The 15,780-nt window shown below is 46.7% G+C and overlaps 1 protein-coding gene across 1 annotated transcript in view; it reads left to right on the top strand.

The window, feature by feature from the left end:
• The window catches only part of TPO (thyroid peroxidase), a 102,002-nt gene that overhangs the window by 64,940 nt on the left and 21,282 nt on the right, over positions 1-15,780 (top strand). The window contains exon 14 of the mRNA XM_056126439.1: positions 7,413-7,512. Within this exon, the coding sequence (XP_055982414.1) occupies positions 7,413-7,512 (100 nt within the window). The remainder of the gene's footprint in view (positions 1-7,412; positions 7,513-15,780) is intronic.

The following is a 15,780-nucleotide window of genomic DNA, read 5'->3' as shown; positions in this document are numbered from 1 at the left end:
ACAGCTGATGGTACACACCCAGGGATGACGGGGGGCTGCTGTGCTGCAACAGGTGATGTCCTGGACACAGCCTGCTCTGCTGTGTGGAGGCTGGTCAATGGCCCTAGGGGGGGAGCAGAGGACCTGGTTTGTACTTCAGTCTAGATTGTGCTGAATGATACCAAACTGTCTCAAATGACTCAAGAATATATGTGAGCTGATTTCATCATTAGCTCTATGAGGTAAGCACTCATATGTATAGAACAGGGAGGTTAAGTGACATGCTCAAGGTCACACAGCAGATCCAGGATTCATTACTTAGTTTCTAGTTCCCTTCAACAAGAAACAATGCACCAAGATTGGTCAAAATGGCAAAGACAAATTTTGCGTGTACTACTCCGATAGAAAGACCTCTGGGTTGAACTGAGCTCAACTCCAAATTAAGCCAAAATAGCCGAGGATTTATAGCTACAGGCAGAGCCAAGGGTCAGTGGGAAAAAAAGCACCACAGATATCAAGTTGGCCAGATGTCAAGGATGGGGGATTCTAGATAAATCCACGTAATTGGATTTTTAGTAGGATGCTTGCTCTGTCGGGGCTTGGAAGTCCCAGGATGAAGTAGACTGGAGGAGACAGTCTCCAGAATCATGAGCAGTGCTCGGTCCACACAAACCCATCTCTCCACCCTTCACTCTAAACTGCCATATGGAGCTTCTCCATAAAAATGCACCAAGTATCCCATGTGTCATTAGGCAGGCCGGAAGGGCAACAGTGCACTCAAAGCTTACAAGTTCCATCCTCACGGATTCAGAGTAAGGAGTAAGGCTTATGCCTAGCATCATGCAAATCGAGTCAGCATAAGGCTGACATCCACAGGAAGCCACACCATCAGGTATGTCTAGTGGAGCTTGAACCTACCTGGGAAGGGTAAGAGAAGTTTCTTTTAGGATGTGAGACCTGAGCTGACCTCTGCAAGGTGGACAAGGAAGAAGGCAGATGCAAAGATGCAAATGAAGAAAATGCTATGAAGACAGATGCAAAGGCCCTGTGGCCTGTGTGGGCCCAGAGAACTGGATAAAGATAAAAAAAAAAAAAACATGTGGTTAAATAGAAAATGTTACAGGATGATCTGGGTCAGTAATCAAAGAGCCTCACTTAGCTATATAGAAACTTTTATTTTTTGTTGGGTTTCTAATCACTCTGCTAAGAGCAGTGAAATGCCACTAAGTGTTTTTAGGGTTAACTGTGAGGTGAAGGGAAGGGCCAGAATCAACTCTGTATTTCAAGGAAAATGTGGGAACTTGGCAGCAGGCATGAGGCTGTTGCATTAGGTGAGACCACTGGTGTCTGGTCTAGGGCAGAGAGCAGGAGAGGAACAGGTGCTGAGTGGTGAACATTCAGGAAGAGAAGGCTAGGTGGCAGCAGGACATGAGGGCACAAGGGCTGAGCGTGGGTAATACCCAGACCCACCTTGGGGACTAAGGGGTGCAGGTGCCCAGGGCCTGAGTGGGCCTGAGAATAGGACCACGATCTGTCTGTGCGTTATCATGGTAAGTGAGTGTGTTCAGACCTGCCATCCAAATTCATGAAAAACAGAGCCAGTTGAGTGGGGCTGAATGTCCTCATTAAGTCCTCAGGGAAATTGTGACTTTAAGCAGTGACATCTAATAAAAGACAGCTCTAGACTAACTTCATTTCATCAAAGGCAGCCAGGATTTCTTCTTTCTCTTCAACGTCAGGCAACAACAGTGATTGAAAGTGCATCCGTTGAGGACCAGTTGTCTTCAGCAGAGGAGGATAGAATACTGCTAGAAAACAGTCTGGGAGAAGGGGTCGCCCCTGGATGGGAGGCCAGTGCCTGGTCCTTGAAGCTGTGTTGGGTGGATCACACAGTCCTGTCCCAGGCTGTGCCCTTCACAAAGGCAGAGGCCAACAGAGGAACGGGTGGGAGACAGGCTGGATATTCTCAGCTGTCCCCTCTCTGCCTTAGAAACCAGGACCCCCGGGGGATCCCGGGGGCACTGGAGCTGAGGCTACTGGGCTAGCAGCTGCCCACGTCCACAGCCAGAACCCCAGTCTTGGTTTGGATTCTGCTCCCTGGTATCCCCACTAGTCCTCCTCCATGCCCTTTGTTTAGGAAGGCTGGACAGGTTTTCAGGTTACTGTTCTATTTTCCAGGGTCTTCCCTGTCCCCACCTTTCCACCACCCTCAGACACTGGCCCGTAGAAATCCCTGGTCTTCATCATTCCCTGCTCACTGCCCATTTTCATTTTTGCAAATCTATCACATTTCTTCACCTTGTTTGGATCGTAGACAAAGAAGGAAAGCAGCTGCTTTTGTATTCACATTTTTAAATAAAATGTCTAAAATCACCATTCAAATGCAAATTGGCTGGCTGCCAAGGGTTGCCCCAGGCACTTGTACCAGAACTGTTTTCAGGACTGTTTTCAGCATTGACTGTTGTAAACTCCCCAAAGCTGATTCAGAACCCCCTGGGGTGACTCCAGGAGGACTTGCTGGACAACATTCTAATTTGTTGTCACAACAGCAATCCTCATAACATTTTTCATCTCACAAAGACTCTGGAGGGTGAGGGGCTGGGATAGAGGGTGAGGAGGGGGGAGAAGTGGGGAAAGGAACATTTCTGCAGCTCGATTCCAACCAGAGAGCAGATCCTCTCTCCAGATTCAGCATTTGCTCAGAATTCCGGTTCCCACCCCAGTATTTCCTGTGCTCCTCCATCCTGGGTGGTCTGGAGAGACAGTCCAGGGCATCCCAAGAGTCCCAAGCAGCCTGTTCTCTTCCTGGGGAAGCTCCCCATGGCTCAGCGTCATCCAACCCATCTCAGGTAGAAGCTAGACTTGATAATGTGGTCCAGGATATAAATGTATGAACTTCATTTCATGAGACAGAAGATAATAATGGGACAGCTGAGTCCTTTTGTCGTTAGGGGACTAATTACACTTTCTTTTCCGGTACATTTTTTTCTTGCTGGGAAAGACAATAGATTGGGCATGATTGTCTGAACATACAACGGTTAATTACAGATCATGTACCCAAAAAAGTCAGCTTTACTACCATCCACTCAGATGGCAAGAAAGGAGAAGTGGGGGAGCAGTCAGGACCATGCCCGGGAAGAGTGCCAGAAACACACAGGAGCTCTGTGGATTCACACAGCTTGGTCTGTTTTGTGTCTGGAGTTGAGGAAATCTACCCTGGGTCTGCTCAGAGCTCCGCATCCAGGTGGACATTTAGTCCCTTGTGGCTCTGGAGGTTTTAAGATGCAGTGATGACAATCTCCCTAAAGCCTCTCCATGACAGGTAGATGGCCTGAGGGGTCACTCTTTAGTATCTAGTCACTCTTTAGTTGTCAAAGATTTTTGTCTCCAAATCTTGTCGCTGTGGGAGTTCTGCTAAAGTAAGAGGGCCCCCATGGGTGGCTTTATGTGAGGCAGAGAGGAGGAAGACAGTCACTTCCTCCCAATCCACCTCTGTCACTCCAGGACCAGCTGGGAAGGTTAGAACTGATCAAGTCTGAAAAGTCAGTCCTAGGCCTTACCCAGAAATTACAGATCCTTTGTCTTTCTTTGCAGAAAAGAATTTCAGGAATAGATGAGCAGTGGAGTAAACACAGATTTTATTTGGAGGTCTTTAGGAAGGAGAGAGTAGGAGAGAAAGTGAGAGAGAGCGATACACTCAAGAGAGAACACAGATTTTTTCAAAGGCCAAGAGAGGTTTCAGGACATTCCAGCATTAAATATGAAAGCATGAAAATACACATCTCAAGGGAGGAGATGTGGGAGCCACATGTGGTTGGCCACCAGGGCAAAAGCAGCACACGGGCTTGGGCAGCATATGTACACCCTTTCTTTGTTCAAGGTGGCTTTTATAGGGTTTTCCCCACTCCCTCCTGAGGCTTCTACCTTGGTCAAATTCCTTTGCTAGGGATGTTGCAAAGGGCATAGAGTTGGGAATGGTCAATGACCTTCTTTGAAATTCCTTTCTTGGCTTTTTGTTTATGCTGGAGATTCTCTGGGAGCAGGGTCCTGCCTTCTCTGAATCTGTTGCTGGCTCCAGGTGAGGGTCATATCAGGCCTTGGTTCCCTGTGTTTGCAGCTTTGGGCCTATTGGTTTTAGTACATCCTAGGAATTCCATTGTCATAGGGCCCGTCCCTGGCTAACTGTCTATATCACTGCGGCCAGGCTTTGTGAATTCTGGAGCCACATTTTCCCTGTGGGGAATGTATGAAGTTTCTGCTATGAATTATCTGATGGTCCTGCAGGCAGCTAGAAAGGAAACTTCAGGCTGATGACCCCCAGGAGTCAGACAGGAAGAAAACCCTTGAAGGCACAATGGTGAGAAGGATAGATACACATTTGAGAAATATTTGGGGCATGGAACTACGATTTATTTCTCTGTGCTCTTATGTTTCAGTTACTAAAAGAGTGTCCAGGAATCAGGCTGGGCCCGCAACAGGGCTGGTCCTGACCATCACCAAGGACTTAGCTCTCAAGGAAGCACCATCTAGTGCAGTTACAAGGGGCAGAACCTTCAGGGTTGCCACAGACCTCCACACACTGGGGGCTGGAGTCCCACACTGAGTGCCCTAAATGGCTTTCTAGCTGGTTCTCTTTCTGGTCACATGAGGTTAGCTTCTCACCTTCCTCCTGGTAAAGACAGAGGTGCTCTTGTGGACAGAGAGGGCACTAGTTTTTGCCCTTTCCTGGAAAGACTCTAGTCTCATGGGATCGCCATCATGACCTCACCCTACACCTATCTCCTCCAACCCTGCCCATCTCCAGTGCACAGACCTTGGTGCAAATGAGACAAACTGCAGTCACTCTCCCTGCAGTGGGTCTAGGGGGCAACAGGACCGAGAGGGGCATAGAGACTCCAGCCAACTGGGGGTCCTGAACAAAGATGCTACACACACAGGAGAGATGGACTGGGTGGGGTTGGGGGAGATGCTCATGTCTATCTGAGATGAAATGAGACAGACACGGGATGTCACGAGCTCCCAAGGTGGCATTGCAGCCATAGTACAGGGACCACTGAGACCACAGTTGGGGGCAGTGGGGGGAGGTTCTGCAGTTCGTCCCAGAGACTATAGCTTGTGGAACCATAGAGGCAGCAGGTGGACAAGTGAGTGGGGGTCATAAAGGGGGTGAGCTGGCAGGCAGCACTCTTGGAGTTGGAGGTCATCAGGGAGAGGGAACAGCTACCATGCAGGAGTGGACACCAAGTTGAAGCAATGCCTGCAGCTGCTGGTTTCTGGGGCAGTGTGAGCCCCTCCCCCACCCCCACCCAGCTCTGGGACCCACAGTCACCCAGTGCTGACTCTGTGAGCACATCCCCCCACCCCAGCCAGCTCTGGGCCCCTCTGTTGGAAGCAGCTGAATGAGGCCTACAGTCCGAAATGAAGCTGTTTGCTTAAGTGTGGTAGTTCTCATTTTCAGACTTACCCAGTCTAAAGCAGAACCAAATACTGAGCTGTCTGGGCATACACCTCATGCCTCTTGGCCTGTGTTGAGTCCTGGCTCATTGGATGATCTTCTCATTCCAGAGAAGGCTTCATGCTCAGAGTGTCCTCATAATCTCTTGATGTAGGCTGGCATTAATGACCCCAGCCAACCTCAAATGGGCACTAGTGTTAAGCTGATATGGACCAATGTTAGGTCACTGTCACTGTCCTCTCATTGTTCATTGATTTGCTAGAGCGGGCACCAGTAACATCTCACAACAAATTGTGAGACTTGTTGTTACTGTGTTTGGCATATTGAATACGTCACAGGTAGCTTGCCAGGCTTTGTCATGCGGGCGAGATACTCTCGGTAGCTTGCCAGGCTCTCTGACAGGTTGCAGAGGAATCGAACCTGGGTTGGCCGCGTGCAAGGCAGAAGCCCTACCCGCTGTGCTATCACTCCAGCCCAGGACCAATGCTATGATGGAAATTTATGAAATGTATCTTAGATTTTATCATTGATATATAGCATGCACTCTTAGAGATAATTTCACTTGGGGTGGAAAATGTGAAAGATGCCCACCTGTCTGCACTGGGGATGAACTTCCCTATTTCAAGTGAAGAAAGTGCTGAATGTAGGAAACTTCCTGTAACAATACTAAGAAAGTGCCATGATGTGCATGTGCCCCTCTATTGCTTGAGCATAAAGTCAAACAATTATGAATTTGCAGGAATGCCCTATAAAAACAGGCTCTTGGACCCCTGAGCTTTGCCTAAGGCTTCAGGTGCTTCCCTAACCTACACCCATAGGTCTGATCAACTGGTGTAATAAAGACCTCTTGTTTTCCTGCCATGGATTATCCCAGTTTGCTTGGTTAAGCAAATTGCCTTTACAACACCAAGTACCAACACAGAGAAGCCAGAGACCATTGGGGACCAGAAGGACCTTGCTCACCAGTTGCAGATGGCATCTTCTCTCCTACACCTGCACTGTGTGGCTCAATATCCAATGGAAACTTGACGTACTGCCTATTCATTTCGTATTGTAAGCTCAGAGAGAGGGTCTGGATTGAGAGAGACACTTTATAAGAATTTCCTTACCCTTAGAAACCACAGGTTTCCAGCCTGGTGCCTGGCAGCCTGTGCCTTCTACCTCACACCCTCTGGGACACCCCCATCCTGCTCAGTTTTTTCCCAAGGTGAATTTTTAGCTCTGCGATGGGAAACCCTGCTGTGCCCCGTTCTCCAGGTTCCCCAAGGCAGCCCAGGTGCCTCCTGTTGAAAGACAAGCCGAGGTGTAGGATCTGGGCTCTCTGCTTTTCTTTACCACAGCCACTTTGTACCCAGCTCGGATCCATCATAGTCCTGTCTGTGGCTCCAGGAAGTCTGCATTGCTCCCCAGTGCTCACATTGCTCTCTCATGTAGAGGGAAGAGAAGGTTTCCATATTTTCAGGAGGACATGATTTTGTTCCCTGGCCAGGGCAAAGGTGGCTCAAGTTCAAAGTTGTCATCTGTTCTCTGCAGGCTTTCCCTCCTCTCATTCCTTGCTCAGGGCTCAGTTTGTCTGTTCAAACAGGACAGATCCATAACCTAGGTGTATCATGTCCTGAAGTCCCAAGAGTGGTAGAAATTGGGTCCAATTAAAGTGCACAGAAAACTCCAGCTACTGCTGACAGTGCCTGGTAGTACTACACTGTCTTCCCGTTGTTTATCAATTTGCTCAAGCGGGCACTAGTAACGTCTCCAATGTGAAACTTGTTGTTACTGTTTTTGGCATATCGAATACACCACGAGGAGTTTGCCAGGCTCTGCCATGCGGGCAGGATACTCTCGATAGCTTGCCAGGCACTCCAAAAGGGACGGAGGAATCCAACCCAGGTCGGCCGCGTGTAAGGCAAACGCCCTACCCGCTGTGCTATCACTCCAGCCCTGGTAGCTCTATAAAACATTTCATTTGTTCTTGCTTAAGACTCCAGGAGGCTCCCAATGGCATCCCTGGTCTCCATAGTTCTTGGTGCCCTGCTGGTCTGCAGCCTAGCGGCTCTCACCTGGACGCTGATCTGCAGATGGTAAGTCACTATATTTTGCTGGTCCCACACATGAGACTGTTTCCTCTCCTTGGGGCCAGTCCAGTGATGCTGCAGCTTTATTTCCCTGAGTCAATAGAGATGATCAGTATCCCAAAGTCATCCATTTCCTGAGCTATTTTGTACCAAGTGTTAGACTTTCTGGTTCTTTCATTATGCTGTAAATAATGGAAATGGAATGATCATCTATACACTTCAGTGGGTGTCAGACATCTGTGAATAAAGATTCAGAGATGTTGGATTCTTGGTAACATTAAATGATTACATAGAAATACTCTCTTGTTAGAAGTAAAGATTCCTATAAAGGTTCCTCAAAGCCAAAAAAGCTCTCTATGGATAAAAACCTTATTTTTCGATCACATCTGCCCCTCAAGGGCAGATGACGAGTAAAATGGTGGCATGGAAGTTGAACTTTTAAGTTAAAAGTGGCAACACCCTGGAAAGCTTTTGAGTGTACATCTGAGAATTTCTGAGCCTGAAGGTATTGTCAGGGTAGGGAAGTATGGTAGGGCTGCCATTGTGTGTGTGTGTGTGTGTGTGTGTGTGTGTGTGTGTGTGTAAGGGTGTAAGGAGATCACTACTTGAACTTGGTCTCCAATCCTCTCCCAAGATGATGCTTCTCAATGGATCTTAAAGATCCAACTCTAGGATCAAAGATAGAATGCACGGATTAAGGTGCTTGCGTATAGTCAAACCTGATTAGAATCTCAGCACTGAGTCTATTCCCTCAAGCATTGACAAGAGTGATCCCTCAGCACAGAGCTAGAAATAAGCCCTAAGAACCACTAAGTCTGACCTCAGCGCACCCTCTGCCAAATAATTCAACTCTGGGGCTGGAGCAATAGCACAGCGGGTAGGGCATTTGCCTCGCACGTGGCTGACCTGGGTTCGATTCCCAGCATCCTATATGGTCCCCTGAGCACCACCAGGAGTGATTCGTGAGTGCAAAGCCAGGAGTAACCCTTGAGCATTGTCAGGTGTGACTCAAAAAGCATAATTAATTAATTAATTAATTAAATAATTCAACTCTATTGGCTTGAAGAACCAAACTGCCTGCTATGCGTGCTGAAGGCTCAGGTTCAGTACCTGGGGTATAGCCACCAAATAACATAAAAATAAAATAAAATAATCCAATTTATTAATGGATAAAATAAAGTAAAAGACTCCAATTTATTGTTGCTTCATATACAATACACTCGTTTGTTTTAAATAGAAAGTATTGAGAAAAAATAGCAGAGGTCCCTTTAGTCAAATGGCCCCAGAGTAAGCACCCCCATTGACACCCACAGAAAATCCAGGCCAAAGTCACTCTTCTCCCATCTGTGTTCAGCTGCAGCACTAACCTAAGATCCATAACTCCTCTTCATGGAGCCAGGAGCTGGCCTCCTGCAACACCCTCAACAATGGGTGGCCTCATCTTCTCAGAGGTGCAATCAGAATTCTAGCACCTTCCTTGTAGGTGCAGTATGCAATGCCTACCTCTTGCCCTGAGAAGCACTTCTCTCCCTGTTTGTTTCTGCATGTCTACAGGAATGGGATTTTGAAACATCATGACCCCGAATCTTAAAGGTCAGAAGAGCTCATCCTTATGAGATTATTGCTGGTTCCAAGGTTCTCATCTGAAATCACCTGTAGCCACCTGTTTTCTGAGAAGCTGGAAGTCAAAGACCCTGACCCTGTAACCATGTCTACCTGGGGAGACACTGATGAAACCTGGTCTCTGAGACCCTCTTGTCCCACACAGACTTGTTTATCGGACACCTTGTCTTATACCTGTACATCAATGAAGTCTCAGTGACACACTTTCTAGAGAGCAGGCCTCGTGTGAAATAGCTCAGATAGTAGTATGATCAGTGCCTTTGAACAGAGGACTTATAGGATCAGCTTTGAAGGGAGGTTTCAGATTCCAAGTGAAGGAATGCTACAGCTCATCTACTCTTCCTATGGATTTATGAGGCAGACACTCACTATGGGTTGAGTTGTATTCCCACCCTGCTCTGCAATTTGTGTGTTGAATTCTGAGCCCCAAGATCTCAGAGTGTGACCATATTTGAAAATAAGGTCTTTGCAGGTATTCTTACTTTGGATTGGATAAGGAGAATATATCCTAATCCCATAGAACTCACTGTCACTGTCACTGTCCTCCCGTTGTTCATTGATTTGCTCAAGCAGGCCCAGTAACATCTCTGTTGGAGACTTTTGTTGTTACTGTGTTTGGCATATCGAATACATCACGGGTAGCTTGCCAGGCTCTGCTGTGCGGGCGAGGTACTCTCGATAGTTTGCCGGGCTCTCGCCTCCTTCGAGAGAGGTGGAGGAATCGAACTCGAGTCGGCCATGTTGGCTGCGTGCAAGGCAAACGCCCTACCACTGTGCTATTGCTCATTAAAAAAAAAAAAGAGTAAAATTCTCTGGGTCAGAGCAATAGTACAGTGGGTTGGGTGCTTGTCTTGCAAACAACTGACCTAGGTTCAATCTCCAGCACCCCATATGGTCCCCAAAACCCACCAGGAGTGATCCATGAGTGCAGAGCCTGGAGTAATCCCTGAGTATTCCTGGATATGACCCAAAGGCAAAAATGTCCCCCCCCAAAAAAAAAAAACTGAAAAGAGGTGAAATTCTGAAAAAGACACATACCTGAGAAAACTGAAGATGAAGCAGAGGTTGGGTGATACTGTAGCAAGTCAAGTCAAGGATGTTCTCAAGAATTACATGCAAGCATGTAAAGCTGGGGAAAAGCCTGGGACAGATTCTCTGTCTTTGAAGGAACAGACTGTGGACCCTGAAGAGATCCTGGGAGGAGGCAGTTTGCTGGCCCCTGGTCTCAGACTTCTGCTCCAGAACCAGGAGAGACTATGCTTCTGTCGCCTTGAGCTACTTCAGCACTGTAGTTCTAGAGCCATGAGAAAAAATTGTGGCCATGTTCATGTTTAGCTGGTCGTGCTCAGGTTGGATAGGACTTTGCCACATGTCAAGGAGAAGAGCATGTCTCTGAAGGGCATATTCTTGGCCCCTGGGCTCTCCTTCCTCACTGCAAACTTAGCCTCAACACAGACCAACAGGCATGATTGCATCTTCAGGAGCTGTTATTTTTAACTGATCATTGACATTTAACACCTACCTTCACATCCAGGCACTCCCAGTTTACTGTTTAGACGAGACTGTTTCAGCCAGCATTTAAACGGTTTCTCTCATTTTAGATGGGGGGCAAGGGAAGGAGCTGTTTCTATGTTTGAAGAAGCATTTGATCTTAAAAGCATAGTCATTACCAATAATTAAAACCCTCAGCTAACCATGAAACAACTAAGCCCAAGCAATAAAAATGAAATAGGCCACATGCAAACAGCCTCAAATGAGCTGGCTTCTGTAATTGTAGCTACTAAATGTTCACATTGAGATAAACTGGTATTATTGTAATTTGGTTTCCCTATGCAATTTTGTATTTGTAAACATCTCTATTAAACATCTATCACCTTATCATTATGAAGAATAATATGCCTCCGGCCCCCTCACACGGGGAAATAGCTGTTTTCTTTAAGATTGATAACCAATGATGAAATGAATACCTTTCCAGGAAAATGTATGAATGTGGGGCAGGGGCAGGTATTTAGATACTTGATTTTAGACTCTGGAATCTGGTAACCAAGCAGAACATTGGTGGGCACCCATGGCCTCAGTTTCCTGAACAATGTGAAACAGTGTGAAACAGCGTGAACAGCATGAACTGGCTGCAAAACAGGCCGAGAAGGGAGAGATGAAGGTTCAGAGGGAAACAGAGACCACATGGGGAGTCACCCTACTTATACATCTACTGAGGGTACCCGGCTTAAACTGGGAACTAGCTGGGAAGCTGATGTCAAAGAGAGTTTCCCCCAAACTACTGCTTCTCAGAACCCCAGTCAAAGGCGCCCATAGCTGCATTCTCATTACTCACTCCAGAAACATCTTCTGGACACCCACTGTGCCATCGACCAGCTGAGGGCGACTTACTCACCCTCAATAAGCTGATAATTCCTCCTTTGGGACATGAGGTGAGGATAGATGGGATGTATCGATCTGACTGACTCATCAGTCTTCCTTCTATACTGACATCTACATGCAGCGTAGATCCATGTACACAGAGAAAGACTATGATTCTCTATATGTGGAGAGATAGAGGAACAGAGAGTTATATGTTACAAAACTGTATAGGGAGAGACAGAACAGAGGCAGAGAAGAGAGACAAAAACAAAAAATTAAAAGAGGAAGAAAGACACAGAAAAAGAAAGAAATAGAATCAGAGAGAAACCTAGCACAATTCCTTCGCATGTAAATGTTTAATAAGCAACAAGTTCCAGCTCAAGAAAGAGAACTGGGTCTCTCCACTCTCCATTTTCTGCCTAACTATTCTTCTGGGTCTGAGGTCTGAGGCAGTATACCTTGAGGGATTGATAGCCCTCACATTTTAATCATAAACATATCAAAATTGATGTGTTTTCTTTTTTATATTGAATTGCCATGAGAAACACAGTTACAAAGTTGTTCACGATTAGTTTTCAGTCATACAATGTTCCAACACCTGTCCCTTCTCCAGTGTACATTCCCACCACCAGTGTCCCCAGTTTCTCTCCTGCCAGCCCTTCCCACTAGCTTGCCTTTATGGGAGGCACTTTTCTCTCTGTCTCCCTGTCTCCCTGTCTCTCTGTCTCTCTGTTTCTCTCTCTGTATCTCTCTCTCTCTCCTTCTGGGTATTATGGTTTGCAGTACAGGTATTTAAATGTTATTATGTATGTCCCTTTCCCTAATTTTAGCACTGATTTCTTGTCCAGAGTGATCCTTTCTCACTAAAACTTGATGATTTTTAACCAAAACAGTCAGTACCATTTAAATAAACTTTTTGATAGGCATATATTTTCCTTATGTTGCTAAAATAGACACATTTTTACAGCATTTATTTCATTGAAGCTATAGTCACCAAGATAAAACTTTTGCTATGCAATTTTTTACACTTAAGATGATTTATTGATCAGTTCCTTTGTCTATATCCATTTTGACAACTAATATTGGCCAAGGTGAGCGTGATATAAAAAGAAATACAAAATTCAGTCTCTGCCCACAATTCCTGATTGGTGATCATGAAACCTTTGTAATATGTCAGGTAGTAGGGACATCTCTTGTCCTAATGTCCACAACATGGACACTAAATTCCGCCCAGCTGGTGTCTCCCAGAGAGAATCAATCACCAGAATGGCCAGTATCAATGAGCAGCTTGGAATTTTAATCCCACCCTGACTCTTCAGACTGGGAAGAATGGTTGTAAATGGAGTTAATAATTGCTTATACCTTTGGGAATAAGCTTCCATAAAATCCGAGCTCTTGGAGGGGACAGTGATGCACCCCAACAAACAGGACACAAAGGGCCCTGACAAGGGACCCTTCCATGTCTGGCCCTATATGTCTTTTCAGCTGTCTGCTCATCTGCATCCTTTATCAGACTCTTTAATAAGCTTGTCAACCCTGAGCATTTTCCTAAATTCTGTGAACTGTTTCAACAACTCACTCCCAAGGAGGAGATTGCTGGAATCTCTGGTCTATAGCAGTTGGGAAAAAAGAGTCAGTAGTATCTGCTGTGTGTGTGTGTGTGTGTAAGAGAGAGAGAGAGAGAGAGAGAGAGAGAGAGAGAAGAGAGAGAGAGAGAGAAACAGACAGACAGACAGACAGATAGACAAACAGAGAAGGGAGATGGTGGTTTCATGAGACTGCATCTGTGGAACCTGATGTGAATCAGGATAGATAAAATAATCATTGGGCTAAATTGGAGACCACCCAGCTGCTGCATCCAGAGAATCACTCTGTGTGGGAAAATTCACCCTGTGTGGGCTGGCTGGAGGCGGGGGGAGGGGGGCGGGGGGCAGGGGTGGAGAAGGGAGGAACTCAGCCTCCCTCAGCCTCCACTTGCATTGAACCTTCCTGAGCAGTCTTGTCTCCGCAAGGTTACATTTCTTAGGTCAACACATTCCGCTTCGATTTCATCCAAATGTCACCTATTGATTTATTAGAAACCAATGAATCCTATTAAAATGCATGCTTTTTATTCCTTTGATTTGTTTTGATTCCTTGCCGTAGCTCTTAATTCCTTGCCTGGTGTTCCTGCTACCTCCAGTTGTTCTTGATCTGCCATTGGTAAAGTCTGTGCCCGAGAAGACCAGCTGTGGGGACTCACTGAGCAGGCGGAGGTGGCCACGATAAGGAGTTAACACCCTCCTGTTTGCCAACAATGCACTGATAATGGTGCCAGGGATGCAGAGTCAGCAGAGGCAATAAAACCCCTCAGTCTCACCGCAGCAGGTCCCACACACCTGAGGTTTTAGAAGACATGCTTCTCGGGCTGAGGCCAGGTTACATTCTTTGTAAGAAAAAAGAACATTCAGCTCCACTCTCTAGCTAGTTTTCATTATCTTTTCTCATGAGAAGGATTTTATAAGTAGTGCAGTAACTAGTTTCATTTAGGAAATATGGTGGGAAGAGGATGTATGTCAAGTGTCAGTGAAGTGAAGACGCTGGGCACGCAGGAGTGTGAGGAGATCTTTAAATAAAGGGTTGTTGGGGTTGCTTTTGCAGAGCTGATTTTATAAGACTTTTCCAAACTGCCTGGTCTTGAGGCTTTCCATACAGATAAGAATCTGTTGTTATGGTATTGTCAGGGACTTTGAGTTTCTGTGGTCTGCATTCAGTCTGATCAGGAACAAAGGTTCCTGCTGAATTCTCCACCTTTCAAAATGGACTAGGGTCCAGGCTGGCCATGGGAACTCCTTTTCAGATCATTCATGGTTTTGTAGTTGCTTAAAATTCATCTCTAAAGGCCATTTTCTGTTCCCCCCGCCCCAACACACACACACACACACACACACACACACACACACACACAGAATTTTTGCTATCAGCAATTGTATTTTATAGTGTTTTACTGCCAGAAATATGCATTATAACTTGGGGGGAAGATAGATAATTTGCATCTATCTTCAAGGAATTCACTAGAAACACTTGATCAGTTTCCCACAGGAACTGCTGCTTTCTGCTCTTCTTTCACTTCCTTTGGCTTCAACCAGCCCTGAGATGAGAAATCTGGAGTTTCTTCCATCTTTCTTCCCCCGTTCTTACATAACATTTGGGGCTGAGATCAGAGATTTAGGCCAAGACAAACATGACCCTGGACTCTGGTCAAGCGGAACCTCTCCAGTTCTGCTACCTGGAGTCAAGTGCCCAAGGCAAGGAAGACAGATATGTGAGCCCCCTGGGTGACCCATGTCTAAAGACCACGCCAGCAAGAACACAGCAGAGGCTTGGAGATCAAACCTGTCTCCTTGAAATTATGCACATTCTTTCCTGAACCTTGCATCAGGATGGCGTGGAACATGATTTACAACAATGAATCCAAATGATGTCACTGCTTTCTCCATAAAAGCATCCTAGTGCTTTTTTTGGGTCACACCCAGCAGTTCACAGTGGTTACTCCTGGCTCTGCACTCAGGAATTGTTGCTGGCAGTGCTCAGGGGACCATATGGGATGCTGAGAATCGAACCCGGGTCAGCCACATGCAAGGCAAAAGCCCTACCAGCTGTGCTATCACTCCAGTCCCAGTATCCTGATGCTTCTTAGGGAGTCACGGGGGCCCTTATGCACAGTCCGATACTCAAGAACAAACAAAACCTGCAGAATCCCCCTGTGGATGCCTCTGCTACTAGTGCCTATAGAAAGCCCCTGGCCCTGCCCCTGAAGACAGGCAGCATTTAGGATACCTCTCTCCCAGCAGGAGGTCAGGGAGGGGCTTGAGGTGGGGGTGAGTAGGCCATTCTAATGAGGACAGATCTGTTTGCCTCCAGCAGTTCTGTCAAAAACTGGGTCACTGTCTTTCCTGTCACCTCCACTCAATGATGGAGTTGTAGGATGGGGATATTGCTCTCGTGCCAGAATCTGCTCCTGTGCCTTTCCCTCCCTTCAGCACTTCTAATCCTCAGCACTGTCTGACCTAAGGAGGGAGGGGGCTGGCGGCTCATTGCCAATCCAGTCTGTCCTTTGCTGTAATGGGCCAAGCAGTTTCTCTCTTCTAAGGCTGAAAAGCCACTGTTGCTTGTGTGGTGCCCAGAGCCGAGCCTCGGGGCACGTGACTTCCTGCCATCCCCCCCCTCACCCCCACCCCATGTCCTTGTGAGAAAACCCTGCACTTACTAGCAGGGGCTTCTCTGGCAGGTGCCAGTGGCTTCTTTCTG

The sequence above is a fragment of the Sorex fumeus genome, unplaced genomic scaffold, assembly GCF_029834395.1.
Source record: "Sorex fumeus unplaced genomic scaffold, SorFum_2.1 ptg000006l, whole genome shotgun sequence".
NCBI classification, from domain to species: Eukaryota; Metazoa; Chordata; class Mammalia; order Eulipotyphla; family Soricidae; genus Sorex; species Sorex fumeus.
Note: the sequence above shows the minus strand (reverse complement) of the source record. Positions and strands in the feature narration are given on the sequence as shown.